The following is a 20115-nucleotide window of genomic DNA, read 5'->3' as shown; positions in this document are numbered from 1 at the left end:
ATCAAGCCCTGGCCTCCTTCCAGGTGCAGCATATACAGTTAACCCAGTTAAGGTTTGTGTGGGGCAAATACGCCATCACAGTTGTGCAATAGCTGACCTATGGAACACCATAGCTAGAGGAAGTGATCACATTCCTTTCTAATGTTTGCCACGCTCAGTTTTTCCATCATATTTCAAATTATTTTGTAAGCTTTTGGAGGTAGGGGGCATCTTTTTGTATGTATGTACCCCACTTCTCTTAGTGGGGCTGAGATCCTGATTGGACCTTAGATCACTACCATGAATCAATAACACCAGAAGTGCTTTTATAGTATCTTCATCAGTAGGATTGGAACATATTGGTCTTCAAACCGCAATTTGGGGACTTCAATAACTCAGACATAGGCTAGGGGTTTGTTATAGAAGTGGATGGGTGAGATTCTGTGGCCTGCGTTGTGCAGGAGGTCAGACTAGATGATCATAATGGTCCCTTCTGACCTTAAAGTCTATGAGTCTATATGAGAGAAAGTGCTCCACATGTCTAGTGATGTATCTCTGGACTCACTTCCAGCACCCGTCACAGCGGTGCTCAGAATGACTGACTATTTTAAAACTTCAGTTAAAACACAAATATGCAGGATTGTTCAGGATAGAATTGTTTTATGTCCTATTCTGTTAAAATGCCTTTTGCCGATTAAGCTGTGGTGTAAGTCTCCCCAGTGGATAAAACACATTATAGCAAACCTGAGAAAGCAAGGCAAACAACGGCAAACATGACTCAAGCTGTACTCTTACTATCCCTATGATGTCCTCATCAGTTTGTGGGGGAAGCTTTTATCACTCCTGGTCACCTCTGTAATACCCTCTCCTCTTTCTAAAAATCTAAAGACCTGTATTTGCATTGTCATCGTGTGATAGAGCCTAGCATGAACCCTTCTTAAGGGGCTTGCGTTGGTAGGAGACTGGGGGGAATGGCATTCTTTTCTGAAAAGAACTGTGATCCTCCCACCTGCTGTTTCCTCATTTTGGGCTGGGGTTTTTTAAGCCAGTGTCTCTCAACCTTCCAGACTACTGTACTTCTTTCAGGAGTCTGATTTGTCTTGTGTACCCCAAGTTTCATCTCACTTAAAAACTACTTGCAGACATAAAAATACAAAAGTGTCACAGAACACTATTACTGAAAAATTGCTTACTTTCTCATTTTTACCATATAACTATAAAATAAATCAATTGGGATATAAATATTACATTTCAGTGTAAATTATGCAGAACAGTATAAACAAGTCATTGTCTGTATGAAATTTTAGTTTGTATTGACTTTGCTAGTGCTTTTTATGTAGCCTGTTGTAAAACTAGGCAAATCTCTAGATGAGTTGATGTACCCCCAAGGGTACGCATACCCCTCCTTGAGAACCATTATTTTAACCTACCCTTGGCCCCACTTGCGTCTTCAACTACTGCCCCATTTCTGTTTAATTTCTAAGTTCATTAAGTGCACTGACTACAATCACTGTTTGGCTTTCCTCTCCAATTCCATCCTAGACATTCCCCAATCAAGCTTCCACTCCTTGCACTCCACTGAAACCTCTCTTGCCAAATTCTCTAATGACCTCTTCTTAGCCACTGCTTAGAACCAGTACTGCAGCCTCATTTTCCTTGATCTGTTAGCTGCCTTTGACAGCAGGGATTTGGAGCAATCAAATTTTTCAATTGCTCCACTCCAGCTCCAGGCACAAACCTACTGCTCTGCACTCCAGCTCCGGGCTCCGCTCCAAAGCCCTGTTTGACAGTGTTGACCATGATCTTCTTGAAATCATGTCCTTTCTTGACTTCCATGCCTCTGTCCTCTTCTGGTTCTCCTACTACTTCTTTAATCTCCCCTTCAGAATGTTCTTCGGAGGATCCTTCTTGTCCTCCCTTCACCTTTGGGTGGGTGTTCCACAAGGCTCTGTTCTTTGTCCTCTACCCTTCTCCTTCTACATCTTATCTCTGGGTAATCTCATCCACAAATACAAATCCAATAACCATCTCTACGCTAACTACACACAGATCTACCTCTTTACTCCCTTCTGTCCAAATTAAAATTTCATCTTGTCTCTCTGACATCTCCTTGTGGACATTTAACATTTAAGCTCAAATTGGCTAAAACAGAGCTGCTTTTCTCCCTCCTCTGCAAATCTAGCTGCCTCTTTTCATGATCACTGTGGACAATACTGTCATCCTGCCTGTAACTCAGGCCCATAACTTGGCTGTTGTCTTTGACTTGGAAATCTCTCTAGGTCCTCACCTCTGGGCTTTGTCTAAACCTTATCTATTCTTTATGCATCACATCTCTAAGATATGACCTTTCTTATCCACCCACACAGCTAAAATTCTTGGCCAAGCTCTCATCACCCCATCTCTGGATTCCTGCGACATCCCTCTTTCTAGCCTTGACAAATTAAATCTTGCCCTACTCATATCCATTCCAAATGCTGCTGTAAAGATCACTTTCCTAGGCCATTGCTTTGACCATGTCACCCCTCTCTTTGCATCCTTCCACTGTTTCCCCTTTCTCTCTCACATCAAACATAAGGTGCTTGTCATCACTTTCTAGGCCCTTTGCGGTCTAACCTCCTCAACTATCATCTCCAATTTGCTATCCTGATTTTGATCCTCGCCTCTGATCAGCCCCTGGTGGCAGCCTCCATCGCCCACTTACTAGGTTTTCTTGCAAGCGCATTTGTGCTTTTTTTCCCATGTTGCCCCTCACGCTTGGGAGGAACTCCCCATAAACATCTGTAAAACTAACTCATTATCCTCCTTCAAAACTCTCCTTTGCCATGATGCCTACAAAAACAGATCATAATTAATCTGCTGGTGTAGGACTATCATGCTGACCAGTATTGTCTCACTGTTTCTTTGCATGCCCTGTCTGTATCCATATGTCAAGTCTTGTCTTATCCTTAGATTGTAAGCTCTTTTTGGGGGCAGGGCTGTCTTTTTTGTTCTGTTTGTGCAGCACCTAGCACAATGGGGTCCTGGCCCATGAGTGGGGCCCATAGGCAGAATAGTAACAACTTTGTGGACTGTATCACTGAGCTAGCAGTCACTCATTCATTTCTGCCTGCCTTCTCACATACCAGCAAGCACCTTTCTTCTCCAGCCTTTCTGTGCTTCCTTAATAACTGGGGGGCACAGACATCAGGGCAGCTTTCATCTTTAATTACTGCAGCTTCTCCCTGCGCTTTGAAAAGCACATGTTTCTCTATAATACTATTAGTATCCTATTGGTCATGGACTTAATAATGAGGTTTACACACTTCTCCCTCCATCCCAGGATTGTTGACCCAGCAGACCTGTATATTCTTTGCTTTAAAGTATTTGAATTTGACATGTTCTCAAAATAAATTTGCAGTATTGGTACATTCTTCTGATTCCCTCTTTATCTTTCTAAGATTTGGCCAGTCATGAGGATTTTCTCTGTTCTCATTAAGCTGTGAAGAAAACTGAAAGGTTGGAGTCTTTACTTCCCCTTTTCTCCCCTTATACTTGGGGAGGCAAATTCATGTTGCATTTCAAGCCAATGGCAAGTGCTAATAAGCAGCCATCCTGTGTAATGTTTGTATAATTCATTATGAAAAGTAACTGTGTAGACTGAGTTAGCTATGTTTGATATAAAAATGACTTCAATAAAATACACATGTGAAGGGCCCTTGATAAGAGAGGAGAGAAGGGATTAGAGAAAATTGCTCCTTTTCCCTATTTGATGTTCAAAAGGAAATGTCTTAGCTTAAAGAAAGACCAATGTAAATTACACTACAAGTGTTTTATCTAACCGGATATGGTGGGTAGGGCTCAGAAGGAATTGCCCAAGAGCAGCAGTGTTACTCTACAGCCCTACATTTCTTAAATGCCACAAATTTTGTGCTTTTTTGTGGTGAGATTTATAGTATCATTAAAGAAATTATGTATGAGAAAGAGGAGTTTCAGATCATCAGCTTCAGGAGCATTTTTGCAGAACTTCATCTTGTGCTTTTTTTTAATGTGGTTTTCTTGGAAAAAGCCCCAGCAGCTGCTTCTGTGTGGGACCCAGTGTCTTAATTATACTAAAATCTTGTCTGCCAAGCTCAGCTAGAGTTTTGTAGGATTTTTGTTATCTGTGGTGGAATTTGCATATACCTATCTGTTTGAAGAGAACATTATGCTACAATGATGATGTCTTATTTTACAGTGCCCAAAAGTGTGCTAGGCCCCTCATAAGTGCAAATAAAAATACATAGCTAGTTCTTCCCTGAAGAACTATCTAATTTTAGACATGACACAAGGAAGGGTGTCACAACAGTAGGGACGTGCTGAAGAAGCACAGGGTTTTCAGCAATGAGATTATGCACTAATTTAGGGCTTGTCTGTAAGGGGAAATAGCCCAGAATCTGGAGTTGCTGTTCTGCCCAAGTCTCCCTTTATTCTGCATTAGAGTGCCTTTGTGTCGTTCTGCATAATCCACTTTGACTTAGTTCTCATAGATGTTGGGGCAGAAGGAGTCTGAAGGAGGGGTCTGAAAGAGGAGGGTTTAGTGGCTTTGTGGACAGTTGTCCCGTCCCCCCCCGCCCCGCCCCGAGTCATGCTGGCAGCCATCACTGGTTGTGGGAGCCTCCTTCCTGCCATTCCGAGCAGTTTGCATATCAGTGATATGCTACTGTATAAGGACCATTTTATTTTCAAAGCAAACTTTTATCTATAGATTCCTGGAGTTTAAGGCCAGACAGGATCATTGTGATAATCTATTTTGGTGTCCTACGTACACAGGCTACCCAGTGATTCTTGCTTTGAGCCCGATGATTTGTGGTTGAACTAGGGAATATTATAGAAAGACATTCATCCAGTTTTGATTTAAAATCAATCCAATTGTTAATTACCCACACTTAAAAAATCTGTGTCTCAGTTCCACTTTTAATGGTGATTGAGTAGATACGTGTTCCCTCTTAGGCAATACTGAACCATCAGTATAGCACGGTAGTACGTGGGTGGCGTTTTTAGGTTCATTGTAAGCCCAAAGTCCTGGTCACTCATGATCAGTAAAATGGCATGGCACTTTTATAAGTGTGTTAACCATGTTATTCTGACCCAATTCCAACCTGAGTAATTCTGTTTTGCCTCCCTAAATTCCTCCTGCAGTTGGATACCTTCTTCTTTTTCTAAACTGTTGTGTGGTGTTGCTGTGCTGTGTTACAAGCAACAGTGTTTTGGATAAAATCTGCACTGCAGATCTGTGTGTAATGTGTTTGGGGGAACTGTATACATGTAGAATATCATTTATTACTAATAATGAAAAACAGGATACACATCTTAAGGATTAACAGCTAATGGTGAAGTCTGGTCAGAAGTCAAACACAGTTTAGATTGTAAGCTCTTTGAGGCAAGGACTATCTCTTAGGCACTGTACAAACACTGAATATCACCATGGGGGTGGAGTACAGAGGATGGGACCTGTTCTTGGTTGGTCCCTAGGCACCACCATAATGAACATGATACATTTGAAAAACAAAACAAAATCAAAGCCAAATGCCCAGTCCTCCTCAAAAATCCCAGCCAACCAACCAAACAAAAACACAGACTTGTTCTGGTCTCTTTGCATGTGTGAATGCTGAATCTGAAAAACGCAGGAAAGCTAATGAAAAAGATGTTTTCAAGTATAACCCTGTAAATCAGTCAATATGATAAATGCAGTTGCAACCTGTGAAATATTAAGTCTTCTTAATGTGAAGTGCACCTAACAATAATACAATTCTGTCAGACTTACAAGCAGCTCTGGGTTTTCTTGTAGTGCTTTTTTTTTGTTTTGTTTTTTTACATGTAATAATTACATGATTTGGCAAGATTTCTAAGTGTGATTGGGTGCTTTTCATAGAAGGTTTTTTTTTTTTAAAGTTTGTATTTGAGGAATAATTAGATGAAATGGAGAAGTTAAGCATTTCTCAGTGACACTCACCTTTAGTTAGTCTGCTGTGAAATCAAAACTGAGCACCATGGATTTAAAATCCAAAGTAATCTTATAGTTTCATGGTTCATTCTGATTTTTGTTTAATGCTAAACCCTAAAAAATTATCAACATTGAAGATTATGGTATAGGTGTCATTTTTCTTAGCTTGGTTATACTCTGAAAAGTGAATATTACATCGTTTCTCAATGACTTCTGCATTAAATCCGTTCTGAGTCAAAGTGGAAAGATGCAAGGTGCTGTTTTTACATTGTCACTTTTCAGAGTAGAACTTCACTTTTCTCTCCTTTGTAACTGACATCTGCATAGCTGGAGATTAAGTACACAAAATAGTATAATATACCATATGCTTAGATGTGAAGTAAGATGTGTAAATAAAGGGCCTGTCATATTTCTTAAAGTCCTTACTAACATTTTTTATATAGTCTTTTGTCCTAAATAAGGGATCCCGAGGTTTGTATCTGCCCTTGTATGTATTCTGAAACTTACTAGGAAGCTATGGTTTCTCTGACCAATCCTGTGGTAAAGACTCCCTGGTCTTTATCTCTGTCATTATTTTGCTATTACTTTCCTCCTCTAAAAGAGGGGATGAATATTCAGCCCAGTGTCTGAGTCAGAATGATTAACCAAAAGGCAAAGCAGCATTTAGTTTGCTTTATACTCTCAGTCCCTAGGAGAGGCACAGAGACCTCCAGTACAGATACAGTCCTTAGTTCCAGAGGGGACCTCCAGCTTGTGTTCTGGCCAGGGGTGTGTTGATCTGGTTTATTATTGAGAGTTGGTCTCAGACTTAAAATAAAATCAGACTGTTTGTTTGTAATGTTCCATTTAGTTACTACTCTGCTAGTCTGTCAACTGCCCTTGAACTCAAAAAATTCCTGCCAAAGCAAATGCTCCAATATATGCCCTATGCTTGTAGATAATGAGCTTGCTTCTAATGCTGCCACGTTATTGTCCATGTGCATATCTACTGAGTGTTCAGGGCTGGGACTCATTTATTTACAGCGAGGCTAAAGAACACTAGTTGGTTCCAACATATGCTTCGTTTTCTATGCTATGAACGACTTCGCTTTATCTATTAGCCATGTCTTGGAACAGCATTTTCCTCCCTTTCTCCTCAACTGAAAGCATAATAACTAGCTACATCTCTGATATGGCATTAGTTGAGACTGTGTTCTACACCTTAAAGAAAGAGACAATGTATTGTTACAGAAAGATCATCCACAATCACTTTTGGTAAACTGCAACTTTTTACCAAACTGATGTAGTTTAAAAAAAAAAATGTAAAAATGCAACTGGGCTGGAAACTGGTTATAGTTTGACATCTTGGAATAAAAGGGTTTCTTGGCTTAGGTACACATCTTACACCAACCTGGATTGTGTGATGCCATAAGGCATCCTTTGATACCTCCAGAAGACTGCAGTTATCAGTATAAATAATGTATTTCCCAGAGCACCCATTATTTCTAGCTATTTGACAAATAGAAAAGAGGGCATGATCCCTTCTCCAAGGATTTTACAATCTACAGACAGATAGATGGTAGAGGAAAGTGTACAGCCTCTGAGAAGAGTGGTAAAGGTAGTGAGTAAATGGCCACATCTTGATAATATAAGATCAATCCTATCCAATTTTTTGCTCAGACCTGCCAGTGCAAGTCAGTACAAAAATAATATATGATCAATTTCTGCCCATTCAGTTAGATTGTGGATTATGGATAGAAAGCATTCCAATACAAGTCATGTAGCACAGAGGAAGGTTATGAGTTTTGCTACAGCTACTTCCAGTACCTTTGCACAGATACAGATGTAAAAAACTGTATATTAAATGGATTTTTGAAACAGGGAGCTGGAATAGGAGCTTACTCCATCCACTCCGTGCATCAACCTGGTATTGCAGTGCTTCCAGGAATGGTGCACCTCCCATCTGGGAGAATATTCTGGTTAAAAGAAAGTGGAAAAAATATGTTGTGTTACTGTCTCGTTTCTAATGTTAATATATTTCTCATTTATTTTGGGTTATTTGTATTTTGGTTTTAGTTGAGGTGCTTGGGGGAGGGTGGGCTGCTTTTCTTAATTTTACTTTACTGTTGTTTATAGGTCATTTAAGTGGCTCTTTTCTTAGTCTATTTCATGTAGGTGCTCCCACTGCTCTCATTAGTGTACCTTCTAAAAGTGTGTGGTTTGGATTAGTCTTTCCTCTGTGTCCCCACAGGAGAGAATTTTTCCATCCCTTTCCCCTTGAGAAAATGTCACTGTTTTTGCTTAGGGAGTAGTCTCTGTAAATGTTTTCCCCAGACTAGGAATAGTTTATAGGAGCAGAAGAGGAGGAAGATTTGAAATACTTTCCCTCATGGATTGTACACTTCTACCCCAATATAATGCAACCTGATATCACATGAATTCGGATATAAAGCGGTAAAGCAGTGCTCCGGGGGGAGGGGGCTACGCACTTTGGCAGATCAAAGCAAGTTCGATGTAAAGCGGTTTCACCTATAACACAGTAAGATTTTTTGGCTCCCAAGGACAGCGTTATATCGGGGTAGAGATGTATTTTCTAAATGGACAACCTACCCTAAATTCTCAATTGCTGAGGGGCAATTGCTGTATTTGCTGCTAATATCTAAACTGTATTCTTAAATTTGTTCACCTAAATTTGGGTTATTGCTGATTATGCACTATATGTATCTTATGACTTTAAAAACAAACTTTGTATTTGTGGATAATCTAAGGACTATACACAGATGTACAGACACTTTCCTTAAACTGTGTACTATATAATTTTTTAACAAAAGCTTTAATAAAAAATTATAAATAGTTTAAGTGTGGCACCCTTTATTTCTCCTACACCACCACCAGTGGCTGTGCGGACTAATTTTATGGATGTTAAAATTATTGACCACAGCATTTGATTTCCCTCCATGGGGAGAGGATCTGCTAGTGCAGACTTTTATCTAAAATTCAAATGGTATAGTTGTCGCCCAAAAGAATATTTCTCTAGTGACCTCTCCTTAAAACTCACCTCTGCCATGATACCACCTTACCATGGTCAGGCAAATTAATAATGCAAACACATGCTTATTTTACTCTTACCTTGTTCTTCCTCATTTGTCAGTTTTACCCACCTTTGGAGTCTTGTCATAAACCTAGATTGTGAGCTCGCTGGGACAGGGACTGCCTTTGTATTACACAGGTGTACAGTACTTAGCACAGTGGGTCTAGAGCCCTGGCTGAGGCCTCCAGGTGCTCCTGTGATCCGGATAATATCTCTTGTAACTGAGACAGTCTTTTAGTGACCACTCTTAATACTTCTGAGATAGCTTGCAAGAAATAACTTTATTAGTTAAAAAAGTTGTGAAATACTCCTTACTGCGGATTCTAAACATTTAGGGTGAAATCCTAGTCCCACTGAAGTCAATGGGAGCTCTGGCAGAATCTTTGCTTGGAGCTTCTGCTGTGCCTATGTGGGGACCAGGACTGGTTCATCTGCTGTCTTCCATGACCCAGTGATGTCTGTGATGTAATTTCTGCTGCTAAATTTCTTGCTTATAAGATGTGGCACCAAATGCTACAATGGCAGGTCCCTGAAGTCAGAATTTATCATCAATCCATGGTATGCAGGTAGCAAAGCTGTTGCTAGATTGTGAAAAACAGAGCAGGAAAAGAAACCAGGAAACCACATAAAGAGAAGAGAGCACGGATATATTTGTTCATTATACACAAGATTTGATCCTATATGGTAACTTTTTATTCAATTTAAAAACTCCATTCAAGTTGACCAGCTGGAATGGATAATGTTGTGGATCCCAAAGAGCCAAGCAACAAATATAACGTGAGCACAGTTATTGAAGTCCCAAGGGCTGGACTCTTCTGAAATCGGGTGTTATGTTTGTAATCAGCAGTGATATGAAAGGCGTATAGGACAAGTACATGCCAGCTAAATGTAAAAGACATGTTCAAAACTGCCTGGGTGTCTCAAACTTTGTTGCCTAAGGCTGGGTTTTCAGTAGTGTGAGATTGGCTGTCCGACTAGCTAATCATTTTTTTTTTGTTGTTTTTTTTTTAATTTCCAGTCTACTATGCTCATGATAAACTGGATGACTTCATCAATGTTGTTAACATCCATCTGCAGCCTTTCTTTATGCAGATCCGGAAAGGAATGTCTGAAGACGATGGGAGAACATATTATGCATTGGTAAGTGTGTGAAATGCTGCCACCTTGTGGGTTTAATTTCTAATTACTAGTACTGCTAACCCAGGGGTCTGCAACCTTTCAGAAGTGCAGTGCTGAGTCTTCATTTATTCATTCTAATTTAAGGTTTCGCGTGCCAGTAATACATTTTAACATTTTTAGAAGGTCTCTTTCTATAAGTCTATAATATATAACTAGACTATAGTTGCAGCAAAGAATCCTGTGGCACCTTATAGACTAACAGACGTTTTGCAGCATGAGCTTTCGTGGGTGAATGCCCACGTCCTCGGATGCAAGAGTGGAAATTTCCAGGGGCAGGTAAATATAAGCAAGCTAGAGATAACGAGGTTAGATCAATCAGGGAGGATGAGGCCCTGTTCTAGCAGTTGAGGTGTGAAAACCAAGGGAGGAGAAACTGGTTCTGTAGTTGGCAAGCCATTCACAGTCTTTGTTTAATCCTAAACTGATGGTGTCAAATTTGCAAATGAACTGGAGCTCAGCAGTTTCTCTTAGAAGTCTGGTCCTAAAGTTTTTTTGCTGGAGGATGGCCACCTTAAGATCTGCTATTGTGTGGCCAGGGAGGTTGAAGTGTTCTCCTACAGGTTTTTGTATATTGCCATTCCTAATATCTGATTTGTGTCCATTTATCCTTTTCCTTAGAGACTGTCCAGTTTGGCCGATGTACATAGCAGAAGGGCATTGCTGGCATATGATGGCATATATTACATTGGTGGACGTGTAGGTGAATGAACCGGTGATGGTGTGGCTGATCTGGTTAGGTCCTGTGATGGTGTTGCTGGTGTAGATATGTGGGCAGAGTTGGCATCGAGGTTTGTTGCATGGATTGGTTCCTGAGCTAGAGTTACTATGGTGCGGTGTGCAGTTGCTGGTGAGAATATGCTTCAGGTTGGCAGGTTGTCTGTGGGCGAGGACTGGCCTGCCACCCAAGGCCTGTGAAAGTGTGGGATCATTGTCCAGGATGGGTTGTAGATCCCTGATGATGCGTTGGAGGGGCTTTAGCTGGGGACTGTATGTGATGGCCAGTGGGAGTCCTGTTGGTTTCTTTCTTGGGTTTGTCTTGCAGTAGGAGGCTTCTGGGTACACGTCTGGCTCTGTTGATCTGTTTCCTTATTTCCTCATGCGGGTACTGTAGTTTTGAGAATACTTGGTGGAGATTTTCTAGGTGTTGGTCTCTGTCTGCGGGGTTAGAGCAGATACGGTTGTACCTCAGTGCTTGGCTGTAGACAATGGATCTTGTGGTGTGTCCGGGATGGAAGCTGGAGGCATCAAGGTAGGCATAGCGGTCGGTAGGTTTTCGGTATAGGGTGGTGTTAATGTGACCATCACTTATTAGCACCGTGGTGTCTAGGAAGTGGACCTCCCATGTAGATTGGTCCAGGCTGAGGTTGATGGAGGGGTGGAAGCTGTTGAAATCGTGGTGGAATTTTTCCAGAGTCTCCTTCCCATGGGTCCAGATGATGACGATGTCATCAATGTAGCGTAGGTAGAGAAGGGGCGTGAGTGGACGGGAGCTGAGGAAGCGTTGTTCCAGGTCGGCCATAAAAATATTGGCATATTGTGGGGCCATGGGGGGGCCCATAGCAGTGCCACTGATCTGGAGATATATATTGTCATCAAATTTGAAATAGTTGTGTGTGAGGATAAAGGCACAGAGCTCAGCAACCAGTTGTGCTGTGGCATCATCAGGGATACTGTTCCTGACAGCTTGTATTCCATCAGTGTGTGGGATGTTTGTGTAGAGAGCCTCTACATCCATGGTGGCTAGGATGGTGTTTTCTGGAAGGTCACCAATGCATTGTAGTTTCCTCAGGAAATCAGTAGTGTCACGGAGATAGCTGGGAGTGCTGGTGGCGTAGGGTCTGAGCAGAGAGTCCACATATCCAGGCAGTCCTTCAGTGAGAGTTCCAATGCCCGAGATGATGGGGCGTCCAGGATTTCCGGGTTTGTGGTTCTTGGGTAGTAGATAGAATAACCCTGGTCGGGGCTCTAAGGGTATGTTGATTTGTTCTGGTGTTAGTGTAGGGAGTGTCCTGAGTAGATGGTGTGGTTTCTTAGTGTATTCCTCAGTGGGATCTGAGGGAAGTAGCCTGTAAAATTTGGTATTGGAGAGTTGTCTGGCGGCCTCCTTTTGGTAGTCAGACCTGTTCATGATGACAACAGCACCTCCTTTATCAGCCTCTTTGATTATAATGACTATAGTTGTATGTAAAGTAAATAAGGTTTCAGAATGTTTAAGAAGCTTCATTTAAAATAAAATTAAATTAAAATGCAGAGCCCCCCGGACCGGTGGCCAGGACCTGGGCAGTGTGAGTGCCACTGAAAATCAGCTCGTGTGCCGACTTCGGCACCCATGCCATAGGTTGCCTACCCCTGTGCTAACCAATGTCACATTTCAAAGATGCAGCAGCAGGGGAGAGTCATCTCTATACTTAACATAAAATTAATAGTCATGTGTAACATATCAATGAAAAGTGCACATTCCTCCTAATACTTTTAGACTGGTAAGCTCATTTGGGCAGGGACTGTATTTTTGCCAGTGCTTAACAAATACAGCTATTATTTCTCTCTGTGCCCCAAATGCCATCCTTGAGTGTGAGGTATCAATAGAAGTACTGAAACAAAGGATTATAATAGCAATGTTATTTAGAGCAAATATTCAGAATCTTATGAATGAGGATGTGTCTGCCAGCACGCTTCTCACACTTAGTGATGTCTTGAGTTGGCTGGGCTCCTTCAGTCTTATGCTGACAACTGCTCTAGAATCTACATGTAGAACAGGGAAGTGTGAGGATAAACTGTTCACATGATAGACACGAGGGAATGGAACATGGCAGTGAGGACTGTAGTAGTGTCTGATTTATTTAGCATAAATATTAAGAGGTGGTGTTGCAATAAGATAAAAAGGAACTTTTTTTTCTCTATATGTAACTTCATCTGGAAAGCTCTCAAACCTCCCCAACATGGTTTTTTTGCACCTGCTAATCAAAAATTCATCCAATAGAAAAGATTTGCTAGGAAATGATTTCCCTGGAATTTCTGGATTGTAAATGTCAGTGAGAGATAGAGCATTGTCTGGTGATTTCACAGGTCTGGGAATCATGTGCTCTGTGCAACCTTGACCAATGCCGTTAGCTCCTGGTTCCTATTTTCCCATGTGTAAAATAGGGCTAATAATACATAATGGTGGAAGGTGCAAGAGCAATACAAAGTATTGTTGTTTTTAATAATCAAGTAGTGCCACCTATTAACCATAGTAAATTACTATTTGCTATTAGGTATTTTCATGATTTTTTGAATGCTGTTCTATTGTATCCTTTTCATCTCAACTTACCTCAGAATCTAAACCTTTATCTGAAGTACTGGTTTAGTATAAATGAAAAATTCAGTCTCCTCTTAGTCTCCATTTGCGCACAATGTGGAGTGTTTGCTCAGGAGAGGCCCAGGACTGGAATACAGGGGGTGCTGCAAGGGCAGGATTGAGGTGTTCTTGTTAATAAAAGGTTTTGTCTCAAGAAAGAATGTTCCCCTTCATGCTGTTGCAACAAGTGACCTTTATGTTATTTTAAAATAATACATGCTTTGTTCTGGCTGGAAGTACAAAGGTAGTTTGAGTTCAATAATTATGTTATTTTATAGGTGAATCTGGCAGAAACTGAAATAACTAAGATGGCATCTGACTATACAGAAAATGAGTTAGAATTGTTCAGAAAAACTGTAAGTACTGTATGTCATCTCATTATTCAGCAAATCAGACTGTTGGGGGAATGGTCTCCTCTTTAAAATAAAAGGAATAATCTGAAAAATCTGCTTGAAGAATAAGCTACCATATTGCTTTAGTTTATAATTTTTAGTTGTACCACAAGTCAATTGAAAAAATAGACGTGCTATTCCCTCTTGGGGATAAATTAGTGTTAAATCGAAATCAATAATGAGAAAGTGCTTCTCAGAGCAAGACTTGGCAGACCTGCTTTTAGTTTAATAATCATATTTCTGCAGCAGCACTGTCCCAGAATTCCCAGCAATGACTGGATAATTCTGTCTGGAAATAGAAGGTTTCAGGACCCCTTTAATATACAATAGATTTTGACATAAATAACCTAGTACTTGGATTTGAAGATTGTGATAAAGTGGATTGCATATTGTTGGTTTAGTCAATGAATCATATGCATTGATAGCAATTGACAATGCCACCTAACAAGACAGGCAGACAGCACTTGAACAATTTTCAAAGCTCCAGACTCCTCCATTGGGTCCATATGCAATGTCCTGCTTCATGTGAACCAATGCTGTCATCACTAGCATTTCCCATGATAAGAATTCAGTATCTTGCTTTTTGTTGGTTTCTTGTTATAATGTTGTTCGGTTCTGTTCATAAAGAGTATAGTGAGTTTCTGTGATCGCTTGGAGACTGTGTATGTTTTGGGCCTACCAGTGCTAAAAAAAAACATCTGTTCTTTATGGACTGCAAGGGTGATGTGTTGCTTGCCTAGAAGAAAATCCTCACTTGTCTCAATTTGCAGTTTGTCCAAAGTTTCATCTACACTGACAGCTTTCAGAAATACTTACATTGTTGGTCTAAAACTGGAACAGCTTCATTGATGAGATCAACAGTGTAGACCAGGGCATAGGTTACTACCACTCTCATCTAGAGCTGCACTGAGCAGAGATATAATGTGCTGAAAGTGCATGTGTCCTGCCTTCACTAGTACTCCAAGATTTGTTGCCATCACAGATTTTGCACTGAAGCTAAACTAAAGATGATAGAATTTCTGAAAACTGGCAGTACCAATTCAGCCTAAGAATGTCAAGTACATTTACTTGTGCACATGAGTCCAGTTGGAACAGATGGCTTCCTGATGGATAAAGATCTTTCATCAAGGAAGTATGGATCTCAGGCCAAGTCAGGACACAGATTCCTCCCTGGTGTGGAGGATGTATCATATATTCAGCATAATTGCAGTGTATTAAAGGGGCTTCAACATTGCTTCCTGCAAGCCCCCATCTTGCAGTTTGAGTTGAGGAATTATCTCCCCTGTGGCAGGTTAACACTGCCAACAGCCTCTTAATTGGTTTAGTTTCCTGAACTATTTGCATTATATGTTGCATTTTATAGTGCTAGGTGCTGAAAAAAACCTCCACGTTGCCATTAACCCAGAACTGGGGCTAGCCAATTGTATGTTTTTTCTCATCAGATATTTTTCTTTCTGCAGATGGATGTGATCATCATATCAGAAAGTGGCTTTGCATCTTCCACAGATATTTTAAACCTGGCTGACCAACTTAAAACAAAGAAAATGAAGAAAAAGGAAGCAGAGCAAGTGCTGCAAAATTTGGTGCAGGATAAGTGGCTCTCTGAAGTAATTGCTTTATCTTGTAGAGACAATGGGCATTTTAGTAGCTTTCGCTGTTCTTTCTTACTGCTTTGACAGCCAAAAGTGCAGCTCTACTCTAAAGAGTGACTGTAAAAATGGTATTGGGTGAGCCAATTTTTATTGTCTCAATGATTCCATATAAAATGTACTAAGTTTACAAGTCTTTGCATCTGGCTGTTCTGTAAGCTTACCCTAGGAGTTGACTCGGACAGAGCTCTTTTCTTCTCATGTATCATCACTAGTAGCAAAGGTTCTGCAAGCCAAACAATACGGTTACATCTAGGATCTCATGCAAGGCAGCAAGGTTCCATAGGTGTAACTGAGACACATGCCGAAACACTCCCATAGTCTCCATGCTTGGGATGCTCTGAACACTTGCAGCTCTCCTTTAAATACTGAATTAGGGAAGTGGTTGTGCCAATGCTGGTGTTAGCCCCACCAGAGAAGAGCTGGAGTGATAGTTCCACCCCTTATGTTGGCAAGCAGAAGTGACCATGTCCGTAAGTGGTGCTGTTGCTGTGCTCACGCTCTGCTCTTGGAGGTGTTTCACCTTGAATCTCTACACTGTCTCATGGGCTCCCTTGGTCTGGGGGAGACTTTCAGAAATGTAAAGGACAGGTAGGTGCCCAATTCCTACTGAAAGTCAGGAGGCAACTCCCATTTGTGCCTTTGAAAATCTCTCCCTTTATTACATCTGTTAAGAAATGGTGCCAGATTTTCTTTCATGATATTTCTCAGTAATCTAGATATTTTAGAGCTGTGCCAAAGAGAAGTCCAGTTGCAAAGGTATATGTTGTTGCATGGAATCCTACATTTTGTTAAGAATAATCTCTTTAACCTCTGTGGTCTTTGATGGAGGATGGGCAAATGCTTGCAGGGACCTGTAGCTTCCATGGTATGCATATTTATTAAAGATAAGGGAGCTTTTTCCTGCTGTTTTATGCTAATTAGGTGCAGTGCTTTGAGTGGAATTTGGATATTGTCTTTTGGATTAGTCAGTGATTGGGCTCTGCTGGATGCTGAAAAGAAATGAATGTCAAGCTTTGCTTTTGCTAAAAGGTAGAGAGTGAGGTCAGAAAAAGGTCAAGAGTGAATTGTAAGAAACAATATTATAGTCTCACAGTTGGTGGTGTTGTTCCCTTAGCGAGATGGGGAGTACACGTTGCACACTCGCTGCATAATGGAGATGGAGCAATACATCCTCAGCAACTACCAAGACTTGGTGAGGAAATGTAACATCTGTCACAGCCTCGCCATCCAGGTAACAAATTGGGCTGGGCTTCCTCAGTAGATGTCTGCTGTTGAGAGACACTCCTGCATGATGGTAGCTAAAGTATGTGATATTTTTCTTTCTGAGCATTTGTTCTATGTTCAGACTGCTGTTGTAACCTGGCAATGGTGTCCCCAGTATACAAAATACCTATTCTGACCTATTCTGTTGCTGCTTTCTGTCACTGAAAAAACACTATATGAACTTGAGAAAGCGAGCTCAGCCAGTGAGAACCCTGCATCCATCATGTTGGCTCCTGTCCCAGTCAGCTGAGCTGGGGGTGAATCTTTCCCATTTTTACATGGGCATAACTGTTGTTAGCTATTCTAAACCACTGGGCTCAGCACATGGTGATTTCCCTGTTTGGCACATGCATCCATCTTCACTCTTGGTGGTGGACGCTCTGGAATTGCTTGCGTCAAGAGCTCTAGAATAAGCTGCATTGAAGAGCTGGGCAGTGACACCCCCATAAGCGCCCCATCTTGTTCCAGCCTCTTATCAGGGGGACTAGAGCTCCTCTTCTCAGCTGCCGATTCCCCATTACTCATTCCCTGCCTCCTGCAGCTACTTCTCTTTTCCAAGGCTTCCCCAACAGGCACGCTGTTCTGACACTCCTTTTCCCACCCACCTGTGGCTTCCAAGCCTTCTTGCTATGATTCTTTCCGTCACCCCAACAAATGCCCATTTCCCAGCTCCCAAGTACGTATTTCCCTGTAACTTATACCAGCCTCTGTTTACAAGGATCCTCCAGCTGACAATGAAGTAAAACTCTCTCAAGGTAATGCTCTTACTTTGGGTCAGTAAGGCAGACTTTTTCCAAAGATGACATGCTTTGTAGCACTGAGAGGGAGACCAGAAATGCTTTCTATTAACAGTAACATTTCTCATTTCAGAGTCAAGTATGTGAAACCTGTGGAATTGGAATGCACTTGCCTTGTGCTGGAAAATATTTCAAAGCTCAGACGGAACCACACTGTCCCCACTGCAATGAGTTTTGGCCACATGAGATTCCAGGTAGCAAGCAACCCATTTTAAAACTCTTGTATAATAATACTTGGGCATGGACTGAGATATTTAATGGTGATACTTAAGTTACTGTAGTCATGAAGAGGTGACAGTGGATTGAACTTTCTTACTTACTGGAAACTTCAAGTATTTTAGCTGGTGGATCTTTCTTTGGTAATTTTGTGCACCTATAACTATCAGGGTTGTGCCTTTACTCCCAGAGTCTTAGACCCTCTCTGCTACCAGCAGTATGTTGAGTGAAAAAAAATCTGGAAATATTCAGTTACACTGAAGCAGAAGCTTCTTGGAATTCCTCAATTTAACTAATGAAATGGAACAGTTCTAATGGAAGTCACAAGCAAATACGAGTTTACACATTTTTAGCCCTTTAGAGTGAATTTGGAGCTCATGAAAGTGTATTGTCACGGTAACAACACAAAACATTTGTTCACTAACATTGCATTGTTTCTTAACACAGAAATAAATCGGCCAGATTCCCAGTTGCCTTCAAGTGCCCCGAGGGAGAGGAGAAGAACCCCATTCTCAGGAACAAGGCGGCGTTAGAAAGACCAGCTTCAGTTAGAGCAGCCATTTTCTTTTGCTGTCTTACAGATGCCCAATTGCAGTTTACTTCCGCGTTGGTGTAAAATGTGTCATTCTGAAAGTAGGAATGCCTAGGGAACAAAGTCAACTTTCTTTTTATGGTTTGTTTTTACTCGGCTAAAATCTTGCTAGAAGTTTGAAAATAAAACTGTTGTGACTTTGGCCTCCCTGCTCAAAGTTCCTGCTTAGTTCCAGCACTGTTAAGAAGGTCAGCATAGCTACAGTGGAGGCTGTCATGGTATGTGTACGTACATATCATTATTGCCAAAGGGGGGGAGGGGCATTACACCTGTGTAGGAATGGGAGATTTGACTGCTGCTGCCTCCGTTGCGTAAGCTGAGCCACATAGACAGACCTTTATACCATGCCCAGTCTTGTTAAATTAAATGGGGCCCTGCCCAGGTGCAGGGGTCCATCTGCACAGGTCTGAACGTGCAACTGGGACAGGAGAGCTCAGTGCAGAGGAGTTTGTGCAAATCCTCCAAAAATAAAACTTTTAAAAAGAGACAAGACCTATTTAGACTTCCATTTTAAACTGTTTTAAAATCCGTAAAATCAATGAGGTTTGTCAACCATTCTGTCATCCTGGTTGAATTCAGTGAAGGTGCCTCTGACAGGGCTCAGTATTAACATCTCATCCCCACCTAGGTCCAGCCCTTCTCTGAAAGGATGCTTTTAAACACAGTCTGAGTATTCACATATACATTCATTCTTCATTGCTGCAAATCTGACAAAGAGGTGGTGCCAGAAGCACATCTCAGGGTTTCCCAAGATTTAAGAGCATCTATTAAGCCTCCTTTTAATCCCACGATTTCGTGATAATTGTTGGTTATAATAAATAATGCTAATTTAGCACTTCTGCTGCATCTTCATTTCTTGGCTCTCAAAGCACCTTCAGTCTCAGTTTCGCAGGCACAGAAGCAGGTGGGTAGTCTTTTTAGCCCAGAATGCTGGAGAGTAGAAGTTGAGCATCTCTTTCACAGTTCCTTCTGTTATAATTGTTTTTACATAATACCTCAGAAAGTGGTTTACTGTGGGAGAGAGGAGCCTAATGGGAGTGAGCACCAGATGAAGGAGCAGTCTCCAAACACCACGTGCTGATTCCTTCACTGGCTCACTGCACCAGAGCTCATGTTGAAGCTTCATTCTAAGCAAACATGCACTTAGGGTTTGCATAACAGTGAGAGAGAACTCTGCATTTGCAATGATTAGTAATATCAGAGCTTTAATCAAGAAAATGAAATCTTCATTTCATATTTCCCCTGTGAGCAAATGGGCTTTTTGTTAGATCAGCAGATGAGAAGTCACTGCAGTGCCCATGTGTTATATATTAATGTATTTCTCCAGCAGCTATTTTAAAAAAATCATTTTAGAATTGTCTGTTTCCTTACAATGGCTTGGAAGGGAGAGAGGCACCAGACTCTGCCAGCTGCAACAGCGAGGATGGTAATGAATTAACTGCTGGTGAGAATGAAAGGAATACAGTCCATCTCCCCGCAAAGGGCACAACACGTACTACAGCTGAGCTTTATAACTGAATTATATAATAATCCCGGGTACTGCTCTTTCAGCTCTCATTAGCAAGAGACTTTACTTCGGGCTTGGCTCCTTTTTATTATCAGAGATTTTGTATAAATGTTATCCACCATAATGGAAGTCATGGCTATGCAACTATTATTAAATTCAGATGGATGGT

At 41.2% G+C, this 20115-nt stretch overlaps 1 protein-coding gene and 1 pseudogene across 7 annotated transcripts in view; both read left to right on the top strand.

Annotated features, from left to right (window-relative positions):
• NSMCE1 (NSE1 homolog, SMC5-SMC6 complex component) overlaps positions 1-18581 on the top strand; it is a 29446-nt gene extending 10865 nt beyond the window's left edge. For 5 of the 7 annotated variants that reach the window (XM_039491163.1, XM_039491165.1, XM_039491164.1 and 2 more), the window contains 6 exons: positions 10030-10151; positions 13806-13883; positions 15380-15526; positions 16686-16802; positions 17705-17825; positions 18295-18581. In XM_039491163.1, the coding sequence (XP_039347097.1) occupies positions 10030-10151; positions 13806-13883; positions 15380-15526; positions 16686-16802; positions 17705-17825; positions 18295-18380 (671 nt within the window). In that variant the 3' untranslated portion in view covers positions 18381-18581. The remainder of the gene's footprint in view (positions 1-10029; positions 10152-13805; positions 13884-15379; positions 15527-16685; positions 16803-17704; positions 17826-18294) is intronic. The other 2 variants (XM_039491168.1, XM_039491169.1) reach the window with 2 other exon arrangements.
• On the top strand, positions 7734-7881 carry LOC120374170 (annotated as a pseudogene).
• Positions 18582-20115: the final 1534 nt, after the last annotated feature.

The sequence above is a fragment of the Mauremys reevesii genome, linkage group 10 (genome assembly GCF_016161935.1).
Source record: "Mauremys reevesii isolate NIE-2019 linkage group 10, ASM1616193v1, whole genome shotgun sequence".
NCBI classification, from domain to species: Eukaryota; Metazoa; Chordata; order Testudines; family Geoemydidae; genus Mauremys; species Mauremys reevesii.
This window is presented reverse-complemented; position numbering and strand designations above follow the sequence as displayed.